General features: G+C 38.1%; 2 protein-coding genes across 7 annotated transcripts in view; both read left to right on the forward strand.

The window, feature by feature from the left end:
- Positions 1-19,742, forward strand: part of LOC132099005 (voltage-dependent L-type calcium channel subunit alpha-1C-like) — a 131,304-nt gene that overhangs the window by 70,134 nt on the left and 41,428 nt on the right. The gene's annotated exons all lie outside the window — the stretch shown is intronic.
- Positions 1,795-8,468, forward strand: LOC132099003 (uncharacterized). Of its 3 annotated transcripts, XR_009423008.1 has the most exons (8): positions 1,795-1,932; positions 2,387-2,445; positions 4,797-5,011; positions 5,219-6,225; positions 6,317-6,386; positions 6,559-6,733; positions 7,457-7,568; positions 8,111-8,244. XR_009423008.1 is itself a non-coding variant. In XM_059505349.1 (7 exons), the coding sequence occupies exons 3-7, from the start codon at positions 4,810-4,812 to the stop codon at positions 8,274-8,276; spliced, it is 1,620 nt and encodes a 539-aa protein (XP_059361332.1). In that variant the 5' UTR covers positions 1,795-1,932; positions 2,387-2,445; positions 4,797-4,809; the 3' UTR covers positions 8,277-8,468. The 3 variants fall into 3 exon arrangements, 2 of the variants coding, with proteins under 2 accessions (XP_059361332.1, XP_059361333.1); XM_059505349.1 differs by lacking the exon at positions 7,457-7,568 and having other exon boundaries at positions 8,111-8,468; XM_059505350.1 differs by lacking the exons at positions 1,795-1,932; positions 2,387-2,445; positions 7,457-7,568 and having other exon boundaries at positions 3,878-5,011; positions 8,111-8,468.

Below are 19,742 nucleotides of genomic sequence, written 5' to 3' on the forward strand. Positions count from 1 at the left end.
TGTGTCCAGTTGTTCATTATCATTCCGATTCTGTTCTTGTATCCAAAATTAAATAGGCCATCATGCAGTGATGTGCTACTTGAATATATTGATGCAATGATGTAATGCTGTACAGAGCTGCACAGTGGCACCAGGACAGATGTTTGTGACAGGTGCATTGTGGGTCCTCAGGCTTGGGTTTACAAACAGCTGATTTAAATGAATATGTAGATGCATGTTTGGTTATTGTGGGCAACTGTGTCAACCAAATCACAGAGCAGCATCCCATAATAATCAATGCTCAGGTATAAAATCACACACATAGTAGGCAGAATTAAAAATAAACTGCTGTTACAGGTTTTTTTTTTTTTTACCATAAAAATAAAGCAATGAAGAAAAAAAAACATCATTAGGGTTACTTTTCATTAGGGTTACGAGCTAATGCTTATTGCAATAAACTGCTTTTTATGTCAGTTATATGGAAAGATGAGTTGCAGCTGCAGTTTCTGTGCATCTTAAATAAATATTCGGAAGTCATACCCCCTCTGTCCTGTGAGTTACAGATGTCCTTGGGCCAAAGACCTCATTTTGGGAGATGGCACTGTCCCAATTCTGTCCTGTCTCCATCTTCACACCTCATACTCTCATCTCTACATAACTTCTGTCCTCTCTCTCCTTTCTTCTGTCGCATTAGATTAGAAAGAGCTCCGTTTAATGGTTGAGCTGATATTTATGCACTCTGAACATGGCTGTTTTTGTGTCTTTTTTCAGTTTACTGTGGTTTAGGTATGTTAAGTGTTCTTCGTTGTATAATAGTATAGTAAAAACCATATTTTTTGCTGTTTTCTTTATAGCTTTTAGTTGGTTCGTCATTTATTTGTTCAATCTAAATGAAAGCAGAATGAGCTCAATGAAGGGGCTCTCCCTCTGAAACATTATCCTCTGGTGTTGCTGTTGGACAGTGTAACTTACGAGTGATTTATCCAATATTCGATTTCATATTTGACTGCTTCCCTTGCGTGCTCAGAGAAAATGCCTCTGGCGTTCGTGTGTTTGTTGTGGGTCTTCTAAGTTCGCTGTGGTCCTGCGACCTGAGCGCTTCTTGAAAATATTTTGCAATCCTGCAGTCCCAGGCTGCAACAAACATGAGGAGGTGAGGAGGATGAACATCAGCAGCCCTCACACAATAACAAAATAATCAAATGCTTAATTGAGACTTTTTGTGTGCTTTGTGAATTATAGAGATAATGAGCTCCTGCTGCATATTTAACATTGAAGCAGTCTTTTTAACAGAGTCTTCAACAGAGAAAATTTAATGTTCTTGCCCACACACACACACACACACACGCAGTGTGGGAGGATTGTGGTTTTGGCTGTTCATGACGTTTAATGGAGCTTCACTTTGGCATCATCACCAATCAAAACAATGCTCTGCAGAGTACATGGTCTCCATGACAACTAGTGTCATAGTTACCACAGACTTTCAGCTTTCTGTCCAAATTCAGCTTTTTTTTCATGCATTTGTTTTATTTACACTGTAAAAAAAAACTGTAAAAAAACAGAGATTTTCCAACAGTAAAGCACTGTTATTCAAAAATACAGTTGAATACTGTGAATGCAAACCGTTTTTGGAAAAAAAACTTTTAATCGCAAACTGCTGTTTAATTCAACGGTACAGAACAGTATTTTTTAAGTCTAGTCACGTGTCCAAAGCTGTTTCGAATGCTCACAACTCCTCAGAAGAGAAACCTGCAGGTCTAATCTGAGCAAGATCATCAAATCTAGCCTCATCTTTTCACCTGGTGTACGTAAATATTGCAGAACGAAGGATAAAGAGTTTTAGAACACAACAATTTTGAGGTTTGTCCCGAGTCGACTATGAACTGAACGGCTGAAGCTGAACTGGTCGAGATAAACGGCATTCCCGCACTGGGTTTTCCCTCCTTGCTTGAGGTAAATGCAATTTTATCATTTTCAATGTTACACTGTACTAACCTTTATTATATTATTTGCTAATAACAAATCGATTTTTCTGAGTATTATGTACTGAATTAGCAACATGTTAGCTACGTTTGCATTCGACGTAAGTTTAGTTTATTTTAGCTCAAAGAGGGCTTGTGTTAAACTAGCATGGTTATTTTGCCGTTGATATTTGCTGACTGCATTATAAAATGTTAATCTGCAATATTTGCAATAAAACCTGCAGCAATTCCTTTACGCATGTCAGGCACATGCGGATGCATAGTTTTTTGCCTAATGCAACGTTTAAGTGCGGTTTCCCTCAGTGCACAAGAGTTTTTTCAAAATTTTCAGCCTTTAAGTGTCACACATATGGTCATAAATTTGGAAAGAATAAGACTAAACTGCATAAAACTGATGATTTAACGTGTCACGTTGACTTTTGTAGCTCGAAGTGTGAGGATATCCGGGGTCTAATCTTACACCTGAAAAACCACATTACTGAAGGTAAGACTGTTACATGCCCATTCAGAAAATGTAACCAAAAATTTACTGTCAAGTCTACATTCACATCACATGTCTCAAGAAAGCATAAACATTGTTCTAATGAAAGTCTACTTGACTCAGTTGCAAATCCTGCCAGTACTAGTGATGGTAATAATACAAGTTGTGATATGCAAACTGACGATTTCTGTCCTGAAGAAATGGATGTGTTCCCAGAAAAGGAAGATGAAGGAGAATTTATAAGACATTTGGCCTTGTTTTATCTGAAACTTCAATCTAAATTGCTCCTTCCATCTTCTACTATTCAAACCATCATTGAACACTATCAGGAAATACATGACATAAATCAGTCACATCTAATTTCCAAACTTGTGGATAAATTGACATTGCTTGGACTAACTAAAGATGACATAAACACTGTGATTGATACCATGAAAAGTGAGGATCTCCACAGGGCTTGTAATACTCATGCACTTAAATCTGACCATAAGAGAAAAAAATTTTTCAAAAATAACTTTAGTTATGTAGAGCCCGAATCCATTTGTCTTGGTAAAAATGAGTCGGGCAACGAATGTTTTGTGCAATATATTCCTGTGAAAAACACGATTGTGTCCCTTTTGTCCTCAGAGTCAGTGAGAGACCAGCTACAGCAAATACAAACTAGAGTCCAGACTGATAATATTTTTCAGGATTTGTGGGATGGCACAAACATTAAAAAGAACTTACTACTCAAGCACACAACATCTTCAATTGGCATAATCCTTTATCAGGATGCCTTTGAAGTAGTAAACCCCCTAGGGTCAGGGAGGAAAAAGCACAAGATTTTAGCCATGTATCTGACACTTGCAAACATTTTACCACACAACAGATTGAGTCTTGATCAGATGCAACTTGTACTGTTATGTCGAGAACAAGACTATAAGCATTTTGGACAGAATCTAGTGTTTGGCTCTCTGGTGAAAGATTTAAAGGATTTTGAGACAAATGGAGTAATACTGCCAGATGGCCAGCTCTGCAAAGGAACCCTTTATGCAATTTCAGGTGACAATTTGGGTTCACACAATATTGGGGGCTTCACTGAAAATTTTAGCAGAAGCTCATATTTTTGCAGGTATTGTGAGATTAATCGGGAAGCATTTCTGGCAGACCCTCTGGCCAAGGGCCCTGACCGCACACCACAGTCATTTCAGAAACATGTTGAGGATCTGAGTTGTAACGTAGAATCACGTGACTGTGGTGGTGTTAAATTTGACTCCATCTTCAATGAGCTCACATATTTTCATGTATGTCAGCCCGGATTACCTCCTTGCCTTGGTCATGACCTTTTTGAGGGCGTTGTCTCAACTGATTTGGTGTTATACCTCAACCACCTTGTGTCAAAAGAGAAAAACTTTACTTATGTTCAGTTGAATCGGCGCATAAATCAATTTAAATATCTAGGCAATGATGCTAACAACAAACCTTCTGAGGTGAACCCAGGGGCTGGAAAACTCTCCGGACATGCAGTTCAAAATTGGTGTTTCCTGCGAATGTTGCCAGTGTTAATTGGTGATAAAATAAAATGTCCTGAAGATAGTGTAGCATGGCAACTTATCTTACAGCTGAGAGAAATTGTAGAGCTTGTTTGTGCACCAGCAATTTCCACAGGTCAGGTAGCCTATTTACGAGTTCTGATAGATGAATATTTGCATACCAGAACACAGAGTTTTGGGGAACATCCACTTAAGCCTAAGCATCACTACCTAAATCATTATCCAGAACTTATCATTCAGTTTGGGCCACTCATCCGTTTATGCACATTAAGGTTTGAAAGTAAGCATACTTACTTCAAACAATGTGCAAGGAAGCTTCATAACTTCAAAAACCTCTGCAAAACTCTTGCTGAAAGACATCAACTTTTACAATCTTTTCTAAGTACTGGGTCACTGTTCCCACCCTCTGTAGTAGTAGAGAAGGGAACTGAATTCATTGCTGGAGACTACAATGCCAAGATAATACAGTCAGTTGGTCATCTGAACTTTGATCCTCTTCATACACTTATAAGTCATAGTGTGACTGTAAAAGGGACAACTTATAAGAGCAACATGTTTGTGGTGATAGGCCATAATGATGACGGACTTATAGTAGGACAAATCAAAAAGGCTATCATTCATAACAATTCAGCTGTGTATTTTATCACTGAGGTATACCAGGCTGTTCGTCAACCTTACAGTAACAGTTATTGCACTACACCAATGCAGGAGGCCTATTACTGTGTCAGTCAATCAGAGCTTCTTGATTATTACCCACTGCCTAAATATTCAGTTTGTGGCATGTCTTTGGTAACTCTTCACCACTCTGTCCCCACATTTTAGATTCCTTTCCTACATGTCAATCCATAACGAGATAAAGGCTATCATCCTCAGGGCTTTGCCCAGTCTGACTGAGGAGATTCGAGAACATGTCATCACTTCACTTGAACGCTCAGGTGTGGAATCTATAGAAGACCTCGTATATGTACAACAGGAAGATCTCAAAGATGTCCTGCCTATTATACAGCAAAGGAAACTTTTGGAGGCATTCAAACTTGGTAAGGTTTTGTTTCTATTTGTAATAATTATTATTATTAATTGTTTTGTTTTACATGTATATGCTTTTTATTGTCAAAGGGATGCTAACCATTGATTTTCTATCATTCAATTTTCATTGTTATATTGAAAAAAAAAAATTAACCTACATCTTGGTAAGAAATTGGATTAGCTTTTAAAAAATTGTATTTTAATTGTATGTGTTTCAGAAACTACAAAAGTCACACTTGATCTCCAAATATTGCCAGATGAGTCAACAGATACAAGTATGTCTTCACTCTCCAGTCCACAGCCTTGCACATCTTCAAGCTCAAGCTCTTCACGAGCATCAACACCTTGTACTTTAAGCAAGGCAAGCCAATCACCCAACATATCCAGTAAGTGGTATGAAAATTTTGAGATTCCTTGGGATAAAATGCCTGTGGAAGTGCAGTCAGCTATTGCCAACAGCAAGCGCCCTGCTCCTGACAAGCGACGCCAGATGATACGTATCCTAGCTGATGAAATCAGGAAATGTGAGAATAACCCCACACGCAATGAATGTCTCATCATCTGCCGCAACATTGTTAAGCATTTCCCCAACAGTTTTGCAGATATGACACCAAGCGGTGTCATCATTGGTAGTGGATGTACTTCACTGCTTTGTCAATTAAAAACAAGAATTGAGAACATGAACCGTGCAGGGACAAAGAACAGACTCCGAACTTCAAAAGTGCCTGGACAACAGCATCAGAGGCCAAGTGATTCTTATGGATGCACACAATTTAACCCTGAACTGCCACCAGAAGAAACATATGAAACACTGGAGCAGAAGAGGCAACAGTTGGAGACCATTTATAGACAAGAAGGTATTCGCAGTGGTGAGAAGGGGGAAGTGATTAACCTTATGAAAACAACATTCTGTCTTCAGCGTAGACACATAAATCAGGCTCCATCACCGTCCATCGAAGATATGAGAATCCAGTGGCCTTACCTTTTTACACAAAGAGGTATCTTCATTCACTTCGAGTTACTAACTGACATTAACGTGTTACGTGTCTTGGACCTATCCATTAAGGAATGTGGACAGGGAATCAGGAAGTACCTGCAGACCAAATCAAAGAACAAAGATGTGCAGTCTATCGTCACCCAGGATGAAGATGGAGAGTTGACTCTAATACAGCTGCTGATGGCCTACTTCGATGAAGGGATAGAGGGACTAATACTCCGTGCTGATGTATGTTTGTTTACATTTACATAATACTTGCTATTACTGGGTTTGTTATTCTGTCATGTATAATTTTTATACAATTGTCTGTGTTCTGCAGATATCTGCCACGGCAGCAGATGTTGAGAGCACTCTGACCATCCCCGCCTCTCCACGACTGATACTGCTGTGTAAGTGTCAGATAAGCAAGGTTCTCACATCAGTCTACCTCATCAACATTGTTTTAGCCATCCCAGGCCATGACAACTTCTGATCTGCAAAAAATGTATTTAATTTACAATGAATAAAGTACTGATGACCATATTAGACACTGTTTTAGCTGCAATTTGTTGTCTTTATCAGTTGCCGGTGATGAAGCCACAATTGGAGGATGGATGATCACCATCGAAAATCATGTAATCTGTGAAGGTGTCGACCAAAGCATCATCACAGGGCTAGCTGCAGTTTTCTCTACTTACTACATCTTTAATCTACAGTACCAAGAAGAAGCTTCAAGGACCCTGGAGTTTGTACAAAGGTAAATATTGTTTTGGTATTGTGCCTTATTTCCCAGATCTGTTAAGAGCTTGTCATTTAAATGGCTAGTTCACTTTGAAATTAAATGTTGATGTGTTTTACCCCAAGGGCATCCAAGATGTAGGTGTCTTTGTTTCCGCAGTAGTTTCAATTTTGATGTTTTTAGGTCCAACCGTTCTTGTCTGTCAGTCATATAATACATGCCTATGGTCACCTCATAAAAGAAAATACACAGATTCAAATTAAACCGTAAGTACACATTTATGAATTAAGACACGAAACGAGCGGTTTGTGTGAGAAAACCAACAGTATTTATATCATTTTTTACCTCTTGAAAAACATAATGTCCATGTTGCAGTGAACGAGCTTCTTTGTGATTTGCGCGTACTGGCTTGTTGATGCGCCGGCGCGACTCCTGGCTGTATGTGCCTCTCGCGCGAGCATACGCAATTCTTTTCTTTTTAAACATCCCTAAACATATATTTTTTTAAAAAACATTTCTTGTTTAAAACATCCCGGATAAGCCGAACGCGCTCACACACCAAGAAGCTCATGCCCTCAACATGGATATGATGTTTTTCAAGAGGTAAAAAACTATATAAATACTGTTGGTTTTCTCACACAAACCGCTCGTTTCATGTCTTAGGTCATCAATGTGTACTTACGATGTGGAATTGTTTAATTTGGACTGTTTAATTTGAACCTGTGTATTTTCTTTTATGAGGTGACCATAGGCATGCATTATATGACTGACAGACAAGAACGGCTGGACCTAAAAACATCCAAATTGAAACTACTGTGGAAACAAAGACACCTACATCTTGGATGCCCTTGGGGTAAGCTAAAACATATCAAAATTTAATTTCAAAGTGAATTAGCCCTTTAATATAAATTGTGCAATGATTTAACAGAAAGCAGAGAACTGTCAATAACATAAACCATGCACCACCATAATTTAATGTTTGTTCTCATACATATTATGTTTGGAAAAAATATATTATCCATATTTAATACAAGTCTCTTTTATTTATGTAGTGCTTTATCAATACACATTGTTACACTCATATGGCAGAAATGTCCAAAATACAAATCATGCAGTTAGTTCATGCACATGTTGTGTGCACTTAATGTAAAATAATAAAGATATTAAATTAGTAGTTACATTACAGTTGAGAAAAAATATGTCAGTTTCATTTGATTCCGAGGTGGCTTTTTACATCCGTCACAGGTGTCAGTCAGGACTCTGAAATGAGATCATTCTTTCATAATGAATATACACAGAGGTTATTATCATGAGTAAACCTCTTCGAATAGTCTTATATAAAATTCATCATGACTTACCAAGCCTAATATATGTTATTTCTACATTGCTTTTTAGGCGCTTCATTGGTTTGAATCCAGAGAGAGGGACAAAGGCCAGCCAGGTGAAGGTGATCTCCAAAAAGACGGGGAAACTTGTCCATAAAAAGACTGCAACTGTGAATGTCCACGTAGCCAACCTGATAAAAAATCTTTTGGACTTTGAGTGGGGTTTTGTGCAGTAATACAAAGCCAGTACAGCTGATGTTCAACATCCTGTTTCAGAGCTGAAGTCGCTGCTGTGCTCTGCAGTTGAGTGTTAATGCAAAGTCAGTACATTGTTCTGCATTTGAGTGTTCAGTTGAAGTCAGTGCAGTATTCTGCGATTGAGTGTTAATGCAAAGTCAGTACATTGTTCTGCATTTGAGTGTTCAGTTGAAGTCAGTGCAGTATTCTGCGATTGAGTGTTAATGCAAAGTCAGTACATTGTTCTGCATTTGAGTGTTCAGTTGAAGTCAGTGCAGTATTCTGCGATTGAGTGTTAATGCAAAGTCAGTGCAGTGTTCTGCTGTTGAATTCTTATGTGAAATCTGAAATGACAGCACTTTTTGCAACAACATATTTAAATTCACAGGATTTCAGTATGCTGCTCTTCAGTGTGCATGTACATTGCAGAAAAAAGTATTGCTGTTTTACAGTACATGTTCAGAGAATTGTATTTTGTCCATTATTTTAATGTCCACATATTTGTTAAGTGGAAACAATGTTAAATGTATTTTATATATTGGCTTTAATAAAAGTCCAAAGTTTTAAGGCCATCTTTTGTGTTTAAGAAATTTTCTTTTTAGAATACAAATTTTAAATCATAAATAACAAACATTTTTAATATAAACTAATACATAAAAAACTGTATAATACCAACCAATAAATTACAGTATTACACTGTACATAATATTTTTTTTACAGTTCAGTACTGTAATATATTTTACAGTAATAAACTGTCATTCCATATTACAGTACATGCACTGTAAAATTACAGCTCAAAGCCGGAAAATTTAGCTGCCAGCTGTTTACTGTAAATTAACAGGATTTTTTTTTTACAGTGTAGGCTTCATGTCTGCAGGAGCTCTCCTGTACACAATTAATGGTGTCTTCAGTCATCTCTTAATGAAATAAACACATTCAAACATCCATATCTGATCATAACATAGCCATTACTTTTATTTGGAAATGTACCATTATAGTTTTATAATATATACTTGTATTTTTTGTCAATTCCATGGTAAACAAATGTGATAATTGTGATATATATCAAAGTGACATGCTTTTACCATTCTTTCACCTTGGTAACAACACAGCACAGTGCTGCTAAAAACATCTTTACAAGTAAATAATCATCAAAGAACACATTTTTTTTTATCTGTGGGTGCATAGTCAGACCCCAAATAGCAGCACGACAGTGTGGTAACACAATGCTCAAAAAGGACAGGAGTGATTGAAGAGCTTGTCAACCAAACCGCATCCTAGAATCAATCCGTCACCAGTCCCCAATCTCACAGTGTGGCACTGTTGCCATGGCAAATGAATGCTTGGGAATGATGAATTCATAGTTCAGTGTTGTTTACGTAAAGACATCTCAGAAGAATTCTCTCTCTCTCTCATATTCCGCATTTAACGCTCCGTTTAGTTTCAGCGTCTCTCTTCCCTGATGCCGGTGACATCAACTCCTCCTTACATGGTGCTCTTCTAAACTCATCCCTCTCTGTACTGTCATCATGGTGATGCTCTTCAGACATCTCACTCAGATTCCTAACATTCCTGTTCCTGAGCAATATGAGCATGTTGCTGTGGAGATGTGCTGGAGTATGAAAGGTGACTAAAGGGTGAAATGCAGCAACGTGAGAGCACAGGTCTCCGTGTAGTGAGTTAAAGATGTGAATGCATGATATTTATGTATACTCATCAGCTGGTTCTATTCTGTGTAAGGGAAACGGGTCAATTTAGCTCAAAAGGAATCATTTAGGATTTTAACGGGAACTGTTTTACGGCTGATCACTGAGTTGGCCAGCGATTCATTGAACGAGCCGTATAACATCAAATCTGCGCTGGATATTAATATCCAAAGTATAGTCAAAACACTATTAATTAGCACAGGAACAAGATCGGCAGTTTAAGACATTAACTTGTAAGCACAAAACACAAAATACTTCTCTTTTCAATATAAATAAGGCTTTATTAGATAAATCTAAGACATATAAACTAATCTAACACATAAGCACACACACGCACACATTCACACAAGTGGCAGGAAGAGAGAAAGTCAGGAAAGAATGAGTTTAAGAGAATGAAAATGTGAAATCCCAAGTTTACATCAAAAAGTGAAATTGCATAGACATGAACAGCCATCAATAACTTAATTAACCCTTGCATTGAGTTCCTCAATGAGGTTAAAATTATATTAGATACACCAGTTTAGCTCAGTCTGGAGGTACATTACTTGTGTTGACTGTGTAAAGGGGTTCCCTTTGTTGTCGTTGAAAGGGGGTTTCCCAATGTCGCTGATTGGCTGGAAGTTCAGTAGTCGCTGGAGTGACGTCTTGGGAAGCCCGTGGTTGGGCGTTTGCTGACGATGCAGAGTTGTGTGCTGGTTGTAGTTTTAGGTGGGCACTCAAGGTTGATAATTGATGGTCAGAAATGTTTCAAGCAATAAGATTCAAACACACACATACTAAACATGAATATGAATCCTTAAACTATTCAGTAGTTATTAAAAAGACATTCACAATAAGTGATTAGAAACATGATAGTCAAATGTGTGGGTTAAATATATGATATGGAGTCAAGCAATAGACTAGATATTCATTTATAAGTCTTTTTTGGGTTAGTTTTGGTGCATCTAGATCTGTAAAAAGTTTTTGTGCCATTCTCTGACAAAAGGATGTTCTGTGGAGACCAGAGGTTAAGGAATTTCAGTCTGGTTCTTTTCTTCTAGGTGGGGGAACTCAATCCAAAGATCTTGTGATCATGATTACTATCATGGGTTTACATGTGGTGGTCATGTTGTGCATCTCTTTGACCATCAATCTGGATTACTTGCCCCAAATTTGACAATCTCTTTTCCGAAGTGAAATTGTCAATAATTGTTCTAATGGTGTTAATGTTGAAACCTGTTCTGTGAAAGAGTTGGTTGGTTAGTGGACTTGCTTCTAACTTGTGGCACTAGGAATTGAATTACAACATCCTATTGTCTTGAGCTTTTCTGTGGAATTCGGCTCCTCATGTTTCAACCATGCTCCCGATCGAATCTTTAATTTCATTGGTTCGGGTCTGATACACTACATCTCCAACACCCAGAGCACACTTTCTGTAGTTTAGTAATTTAAAGTCCATCATGTAATATAGAGATATATATTGCTTAAAGGTCCCCTGGTGTGCCTTGAAACAAGCAGTGTTATTATAGAAGAAATGAACTGCAAGCTTTGAATGCTTATATCATACTAAATGTGAATTTTGTCACTGTTTTGGAGCACACTGCCTTATAGATAACCTTAAGACTAACATATTGATGAAAACACCCCAAAAACTTGAATTGTGATTTCATGGGGACTTTAAAGAAAAAAAAAAGCTATTTTAACAGTTTTTATTTTATTTTATCTTTTATAAATACTGTATTGTAGTAAATTTTTACTGTAATTCAGTTTATGTCCTGTAGTTTACAATCCCTCAGTTTTGAGTCCTGTAGGTTAGAGTTTGTGCTGTCGTTCAGTGTTTGTCATGTATTCCAGAATCTGACCTCTCATTCAGTTTATTTCCTGTAGTTTAGGTTGAAGATTCTGTCCAGTATTTTACAATCTGTTCTGTAGTTTAAAATCTCTCAGTTTTGAGTGTGTCCTCTAGGTTAGAATTTGTGCAGTAGTGCAGTGTATGTCCTGTAGTTTAGCTGTAGACTATGTCCTATGGTTTGAAATATGTCCTGTAGTTTGCAGTCTCTAAGTTCTGAGTGATTCCTGTTGGTTGTCCTGCTGTTAAGGTCTCGGTCCTGTGGTTCACTGTCTGCCCTATAATTTTGTGTTTACCATATAGTTTAGTGTCTTTTTTGTATTTCAGTGTCTAGCCTTAGTTCAGTGTCCTATATAAAATATTGCCCTTTAGTTTAGTCTATGTTATATTTACCTCTGTTCTGTCCTGTAGTTAAGTTCAACAATAGAAGAGAGTTCAGTGAGCACAGTGTGTTTCCACTGACTCATTCAGTTCATCAATGACTTCTGAGGTCATTGATGATTCAGTCTGAAGACTGAGTATTTAATGAAAACTGTGGTTTGTGGTATCTATGCCTGCAAACAGATGTAGCTTGAAATTATGCTGAAGGTGGCACGAGCACAAACTAAGCCACACTACTTCAAACTGTTGTTGCTTGAGGGAAATGTAACTAGACATTGTCATTGAATTGTTTATGAATTGAATAGCTCTTCTGGACATTGTGTGGACATTCAAAAAACCTCAGACATTTCCATATGATATCAATTCAGATTTTGATTTAAAATGCTGTTGTTGAGAAACGGCAAACTCTTTCTCTCTTTTTAACACTTTTCTCCTACCGTTTCTTATAATCTCATATCTTTTTAGACTTTTTTCTGTTATTAGACACTGTTGTGTTTCCATGGCAAAAATTGGATGTAAATGAAAGCATCCATTTAGAGAGTTAAGAGAGAAATGACAAGGACAGTTAGATGAGATTTCTTTACAAACTTCAGCCTGAATTGAAAGAAAGAAGGACAGGTAGATGGAGGTGCAACAGTGTGTTTACAGGTTGTGTGCTGTTTGTTAAAGGTCTGAGCTAGGCTGCAAGAAGAGACATCTGAAATATTTGGCTGGAATCCTTCACTGGGATGTCACACCGGTCTCATCAACATTATTTACATTCCACTGAGAAAAGCAGACTAGCTATATAGCTATATATAGCTATATATATATATGTAGTATTACAGTAATGAAAACATAATGGGAAGAAATCTTAATTGCAATCTTAATAGTCATGAAAATAACAATGCAAAAAATAATTAGTGATGTTGTAGAGATATTGTAATATTGCTAGAAACTACTTAAAGTAACAGTTTAACTAACAGACTAAAAAAGTACAAATGACCCTTTCTTGAAATATAATATTATTACTATTATTATGCAGCGCAGGTGTTTGACTGTGTCCTTTTGAAGGTTGTGTGTGAACTTGGCTTATTGATCGATAAGTCTTCTGCAGAGACCCCTGGTCATCAAAGCACAGGAGGGGGAGGGCGAGGGGAGCTGGGGTCCTCTGAGATGGAGACCCGGCCGGCAAACACCTGAAAGCCCAAAGCTTTATATCCAGTGGTGGATATACTGCTGAAACCAATGATTCTGTACATGTGTGCGTTTATGTGATTTATGACTGCAAACATGCACAAACAGACTGTAGTGTGTGCTCGTGGGCATATGTCTGTATGTGTGTGAGTATCTGATCTCTAGGAGTCTGTAGGCATGTAATAGGGCTGGTGGCTTTCAGTCCCAACAGTTTACAGCTTCCTTTAAACCCCCTTTACTTCTCTCTCTGTGAGTCACTGGAATGGCAGAGTGAGTCATATTGCTTTAATCATGCTGTAGAGAAGCTGTCCGACAGATGGATAGAGAGAAAAAGATAAGAAAGGAAAAGGAAAGAAAGAGAGACACCCCATGTAACTTATCCATTTATCTCTCCAATTTTATATATGATGCAAGTCCTTTACTATTTTATAAGCCTTGAAATCTTCTTTTCTATTACTAAGTCACACATAACTGTACAGAGGCGACAAGCATGCGCCACTTTAATCTTGGGATCATAGCATCTTTCTTTTTTTATTTTTTTTTTAGTTGACCCAGCAGCAAAACAGTATGTTACACTCCCCCTACACAACCTCTACTATCAATTAAAAGACTAAAAAGATTTTCCTTCTTTGAGAAAAGCAGCATTGCCTCGTCCATCCCTGATGCTGTTTTCATACCCGGTCTCCTCTCCTGCTGGCAGCAACATCCTCTACTGTCACGCCATGTTTAGCAGCGGCAATACCCTGTCTTCTGTAACGGTCACTGCAATGACCTAAACTTACAAGAAACCCACAAAAAAACATGTATTTATTTTTAATTCCCTACATTAGAGAAACTTGCAAGAATCACTATTAAGGTGCAGTCACACATACCGTTGTTCAGCAAATTTCCATGGGCGAAATCTAGTAGCTTCATTCGGAATCCAAGCAATCTTGAATTTCTTGTAAGTGTGAAAGATTTCCATATGCCGATTTCGCAGTGGCTGAATTAAGCACAACTTATATTGTCCTATGAACAAATACAAATAAATTTTTTAATGTTTAAAATTGTGGAAGTAATGCAGTAAATATATATATATATATATATATATGTCTTTACCAAAAAAGGAAATAAAAGGAAATCATTTTCAATTTCATGTTCAAATTGTACATCATGTTTGCTTATGAAAAATGGTTTAGTGTGAAGCTTAAAATGTGTTTGTGTGTGTGTGTGTGTGTGTGTGCGTGCTTCTGATTCTACCTGAGAAGGTAAGACGGCCACCCAGCATACAGACGTACACACACTCGTGCTTAAGAACTCAAAGCCACAGTTAATTCTGTTCCTATGGGACGGAATACATTTAGTATCTGCTGAGACAGATAGAGAGAGACAAAGAGAGAGAAAAGGGAGGGTATACAGATAAGTATGTGGTTAATTTTAGATAGTGCTGTGAAAAAATGCAGCAGAACACAGCGATCCTCCTCTTTTCACAGTCGCTCTCCGCTGATTGGTCGAACTTTGCGCAGTGATCCCTTTTGGCCAATGAGACGTATTGTCATGTGGGAATAGGGGAGTAATAGACCCATCAGGGCCCTTCTTTAAATATACACATGCTCAGAGAAAATATGATCCCCGCCCCATGTCGATTATTATTGTTATATTAGTGTAGGAGAGTGGGTGGAATTTGGCAGTCACTTTCAGATAGCGTTTGAGCACTGCACCATAAATAATTCCCCTCAAACACACACACACTCACACACACACGCACACACACACATATACACATGCTCTGGGCTGCTAGTGTTGGTGCAGTGCGATGATGAATAGACCCAATGATGTTATTTCTGGAGAAATTACGACACTGCCAGAACTCCCTTCATATCTGGTTTTAGTGCAGGTTTTGTTGAGTTATTTCATCTAGGTTTTTTGGGTTCAGTCTAGGAACATTTGAAAAGTGGAAGAAGTACATTATAAAAAGGTAGCTTCATTATGAAGTTTGGCCAGTAGTCTTACATAGACAAAAAAGAAAAGAAAAGAAACCCTGGTAAAGAGCCAAAATTTCTGCTTACTGCTTGCATATTGTCGTCACAAATATTTGGCAAAGACTTCAATTGAGTTTTCAAATGGTTGTTTCCAGTGTAGCCAAGACAAATTAAAAGTATATGAAATAAAATGTATTATTAATAATAAAATGTTTAAAAATTATATAAAAAGTATGCTATAAAAAAAAAAATATATATATATATATATATATACACAAGGCTGGAGATCACTATGTCAGGCTGATTGGGTTAGAATTGCAGACTTGACATGTTAAAAGGAGGGTGATGCTTGAAATAGTTGTTCTTCCCTTGTTAACCATGGTGACCTGCAAAGAAACGCGTACAGCCATCATTGCGTTGCATAAAAATGGCTTCACAGGCAAGGATATTGTGGCTACTAAGATTGCACCTAAATCAACAATTTATAGGGTCATCAAGAACTTCAAGGAAAGAGGTTCAATTCTTGTAAAGAAGGCTTCAGGGCGTCCAAGAAAGTCCAGCAAGCGCCAGGATCGTCTCCTAAAGAGGATTCAGCTGCGGGATCGGAGTGCCACCAGTGCAGAGCTTACTCAGGAATGGCAGCAGGCAGGTGTGAGCGCATCTGCACACACAGTGAGGCGAAGACTTTTGGAACATGGCCTGGTGTCAAGAAGGGCAGCAAAGAAGTCACTTCTCTCCAAAAAAAAACATCAGGGACAGATTGATCTTCTGCAGAAAGTATAGTGAATGGACTGCTGAGGACTGGGGAAAAGTCATATTCTCTGATGAAGCCCCTTTCCGATTGTTTGGGGCATCTGGAAAAAGGCTTGTCCGGAGAAGAAAAGGTGAGCGCTACCATCAGTCCTGTGTCATGCCAACAGTAAAGCATCCTGACACCATTCATGTGTGGGGTTGCTTCTCATCCAAGGGAGTGGGCTCACTCACAATTCTGCCCAAAAACACAGCCATGATTAAAGAATGGTACCAAACCACCCTCCAACAGCAACTTCTTCCAACAATCCAACAACAGTTTGGTGAAGAACAATGCATTTTCCAGCACGATGGAGCACCGTGCCATAAGGCAAAAGTGATAACTAAGTGGCTCGGGGACCAGAATGTTGAATTTTGGGTCCATGGCCTGGAAACTCCCCAGATCTTAATCCCATTGAGAACTTGTGGTCAATCCTGAAGAGGCGGGTGGACAAACAAAAACCCACTAATTCTGACAAACTCCAAGAAGTGATTATGAAAGAATGGGTTGCTATCAGTCAGGATTTGACCCAGAAGTTGATTGAGAGCACGCCCAGTCGAATTGCAGAGGTCCTGAAAAAGAAGGGCCAACACTGCAAATACTGACTCTTTGCATAAATGTCATGTAATTGTCGATAAAAGCCTTTGAAACATATGAAGTGCTTGTAATTATATTTCAGTACATCACAGAAACAACTGAAACAAAGATCTAAAAGCAGGTTAGCAGCAAACTTTTTGAAAACTAATATTTATGTAATTCTCAAAACTTTTGGCCACGACTGTGTATATATATATATATAAAATATGTTTTCACTTTTTTTATTTAATAATTATTTATTAAGGATTATTTATTTAATTATAATACAAATACCAAATATAATTATAATCATTATTAACAAATGTCAATATTAACAGTCAAATATAATGCATAAAATAATTAGGTATTTAAAAAAATAAGACAAATCGAAAAGTTATAATTATATATAATTTAATACAAAATGTACCATCATTTTAATAATTCTTAATTATATATAATTGATAAAGTAGCACTTATAAAATTCATAAAATATATTTTGTTTATTTAAAAAAATAGTTTGATCTAGTGTTTAAGAATTTAATCATATAAAATTATTAAATAGTTTAATTATTTAAAAAGTTTGTTTCCTTACTACAGTAGCTGCACGGTAGTGACTTTAAGTCAAAAGAATAAAATGGAACAGATTTGTGTGACCATAAAGGCTGAAAACATCCTTGATTGGTGACTACAGGTGTGTTAAGCAAAGTGTAATGTCCTGTCGCAGCACAGCATGCGCCGTTGGATAACGTTCGAGAGCAGGTTTCCTCAGAGTGAAATGATCCGAGCTCCACACGTGCAAACACTTCCACACATAAGCAGGATTCACAGCAGGCCGCTGCGTGCTGTCGCAACCATGCTGCTGCTCACCAGCTATCTCCATGGTGACCGAGATGGGCTCTGGTTGTCATGGAAACTGACAGCAGCATGCTGTGGGTTTTGCAACGTGTACGGCTCCCGAGAGCGGTGTTTAACTCTGTACGTACAGTCAATATTTAAACTGAGTCAGGACTTGTCTAATCTCTAATTCATTGTCGTTTCTCGCAGGTTCTTCAGCCACATGGGAATATTGAGCCCAAAACAAATGAAGAGCATGTCACAGTTGTAACCAAATGAACACACAAGCATTTACACAAACCCAGCGGGAGTGTAATAGATATAAAGCCTGTTGCAGGACCTGCGGCTTGGCAGTAAATGCATGTGCTTTGAAAAGCTAAGCGTAGGCGTCCAAGTTTGAATTTTTCTTGCATTGACAATTTCATTCACATTCTTTCTTCTCAACTTGTCCTAGCAAAAAAATACACACACACAAAAAAAGTTTCTATAATCCACCGTGTAACTAACTGAGGAACAGTGTGTTGCCTTGTGACATCATTTGTCCGTCAGAAATGACTTGTCAGTGGGGGGTGGGGGGGTGTCTGACATGGCATCTGCTGACCGCAAATCCTGTTACCTTGGTTACAGACAGACTGGGCATAAAGGTAAGGTCACAGAAATCGGGAGGTTCTGTCCCCTGAGCAGCGCGCTGTAATTTGATTGGCTCGTGGCCCTGTTTGTGCACCCATCACAGTAAATTGAATTATCGGGACTGTCATCCAGAGAGCTACACAGCTTACCTCTCCTGTCTCCATCCTTCCATCTCTCCACTCGTCCCCTCATTTTCTCCTCATTTTTGCGTCTCTGCTTCTTCCTTCCTCCTCCATTTTTTTTATCATATCGTCTGTCGTCTATCTTGTTGTTCAGAATCATTGTTTTTCATGTTAGAGAGTGGGAAAAGTACGGACTGGGTTGAAATCGTGTTAAACGACATTATTGCTGTCCCTGGATTTAAAAGTTAAAGGAATACCCAAAAATGTATATTCATTATTTACTCATCTGTATGCTGTTTTATTCAATGGTACACAAAAGAGATGAATAGAGAAAAGAATCTCTGTACAGGTTTTTTCCCCCATACAATAACTTTTCATAAGCAACAAAAAGGACAAAAAAAAAAATAATAATAGAAGTGCCATAAACTTACATTTTCCATTTCACATATTCAAACTGGTGTATCCTGTTTGATAACAACACACAGAAACTAATGGCATTTGGCAACAATGATGTTAAAGTTGATGCCACTCATCAAAATGGCAAATATAAAGTACATAAAGTATTTTTTTTTATTTAGTTTTAATTAGTTTGAAGTCGTTTATATTTGGTTAAACATTATGTTACAGTATGTGTGTGTCTGAGACAGGACTGAGAAAGTCAGTGAGCTTTGGATCAAGTGAGTGAGTGTGTGTGTGTGTGTGTGTGTGCCAGCTGGTTCAAAGAAAAACTAACGCTTTCGCCTTCTAAGAGCCTTAATAATACATTCTTATCCACGGATATCTTACGCTACTCCAGGCTTAGATTGACCTTTTTAAATGTGCTATTGCTGCAATTATGGGCATGAGCAAGTAGCCCTGTAAATCGCTCTCTCACTCACACTGTCTCTGTGTCTCTCGCTCTCTCTTCATCTTTCAGAGAGCAGCCGGTCAGTCTTGCTGAAGGATATGCGGCGTAAACACATAATTATGATGTATAAGTAACATAAAGCACACCATCACATAAACACACACACACAATTTTTTTTCAGCCATTTTCTTTTCAGAACCAGTTACTCATTACTGATGTGCAGGAAACGAAAAAGAGGATTCTGGCAGGTTTTGTTGTTTGAATGGATCTGGGCTGGCGACCCAAAGCTCAAGGGGTACAAATCGGGGTTGGGAAGATCCATGAACTATAAGAACAGGTTGAAGATCAAGTTGATATTTTGTAAAAGTGGCTGTTGACGGACAGAGCCATGGGAATATTTCTGTCTCTCTCCGTGAGCATAGCTGGAGCCCTTATTTTGTTCTGTTAACCCAAATGGCTCTCAGAGGACTGCACAGTCTCAGAGCAGCTCCCACGACCTCTCACCTCCTACGAACACACACACACACAGCAAATCAGGAGAAAAAGAGGGGAAGCCAAGCAGGACTGACAGTTTGTGATCCATCAGACTGCAAATGTTGTTGGATAATTGTTTT

This window comes from Carassius carassius, chromosome 22 (genome assembly GCF_963082965.1).
Source record: "Carassius carassius chromosome 22, fCarCar2.1, whole genome shotgun sequence".
NCBI classification, from domain to species: domain Eukaryota; kingdom Metazoa; phylum Chordata; class Actinopteri; order Cypriniformes; family Cyprinidae; genus Carassius; species Carassius carassius.

What these genes read in the sequence shown, in the direction of transcription:
- LOC132099003 (XM_059505349.1), top strand. Translation starts at nt 4,810, where the DNA reads ATGTCAATCCATAACGAGATAAAGGCTATCATCCTCAGGGCTTTGCCC. An exon ending in TTTGGAGGCATTCAAACTTG is followed by an intron (nt 5,012 to 5,218) that starts GTAAGGTTTTGT and finishes TATGTGTTTCAG; the next exon opens with AAACTACAAAAGTCACACTT. An exon ending in TCCACGACTGATACTGCTGT is followed by an intron (nt 6,387 to 6,558) that starts GTAAGTGTCAGA and finishes TGTCTTTATCAG; the next exon opens with TTGCCGGTGATGAAGCCACA.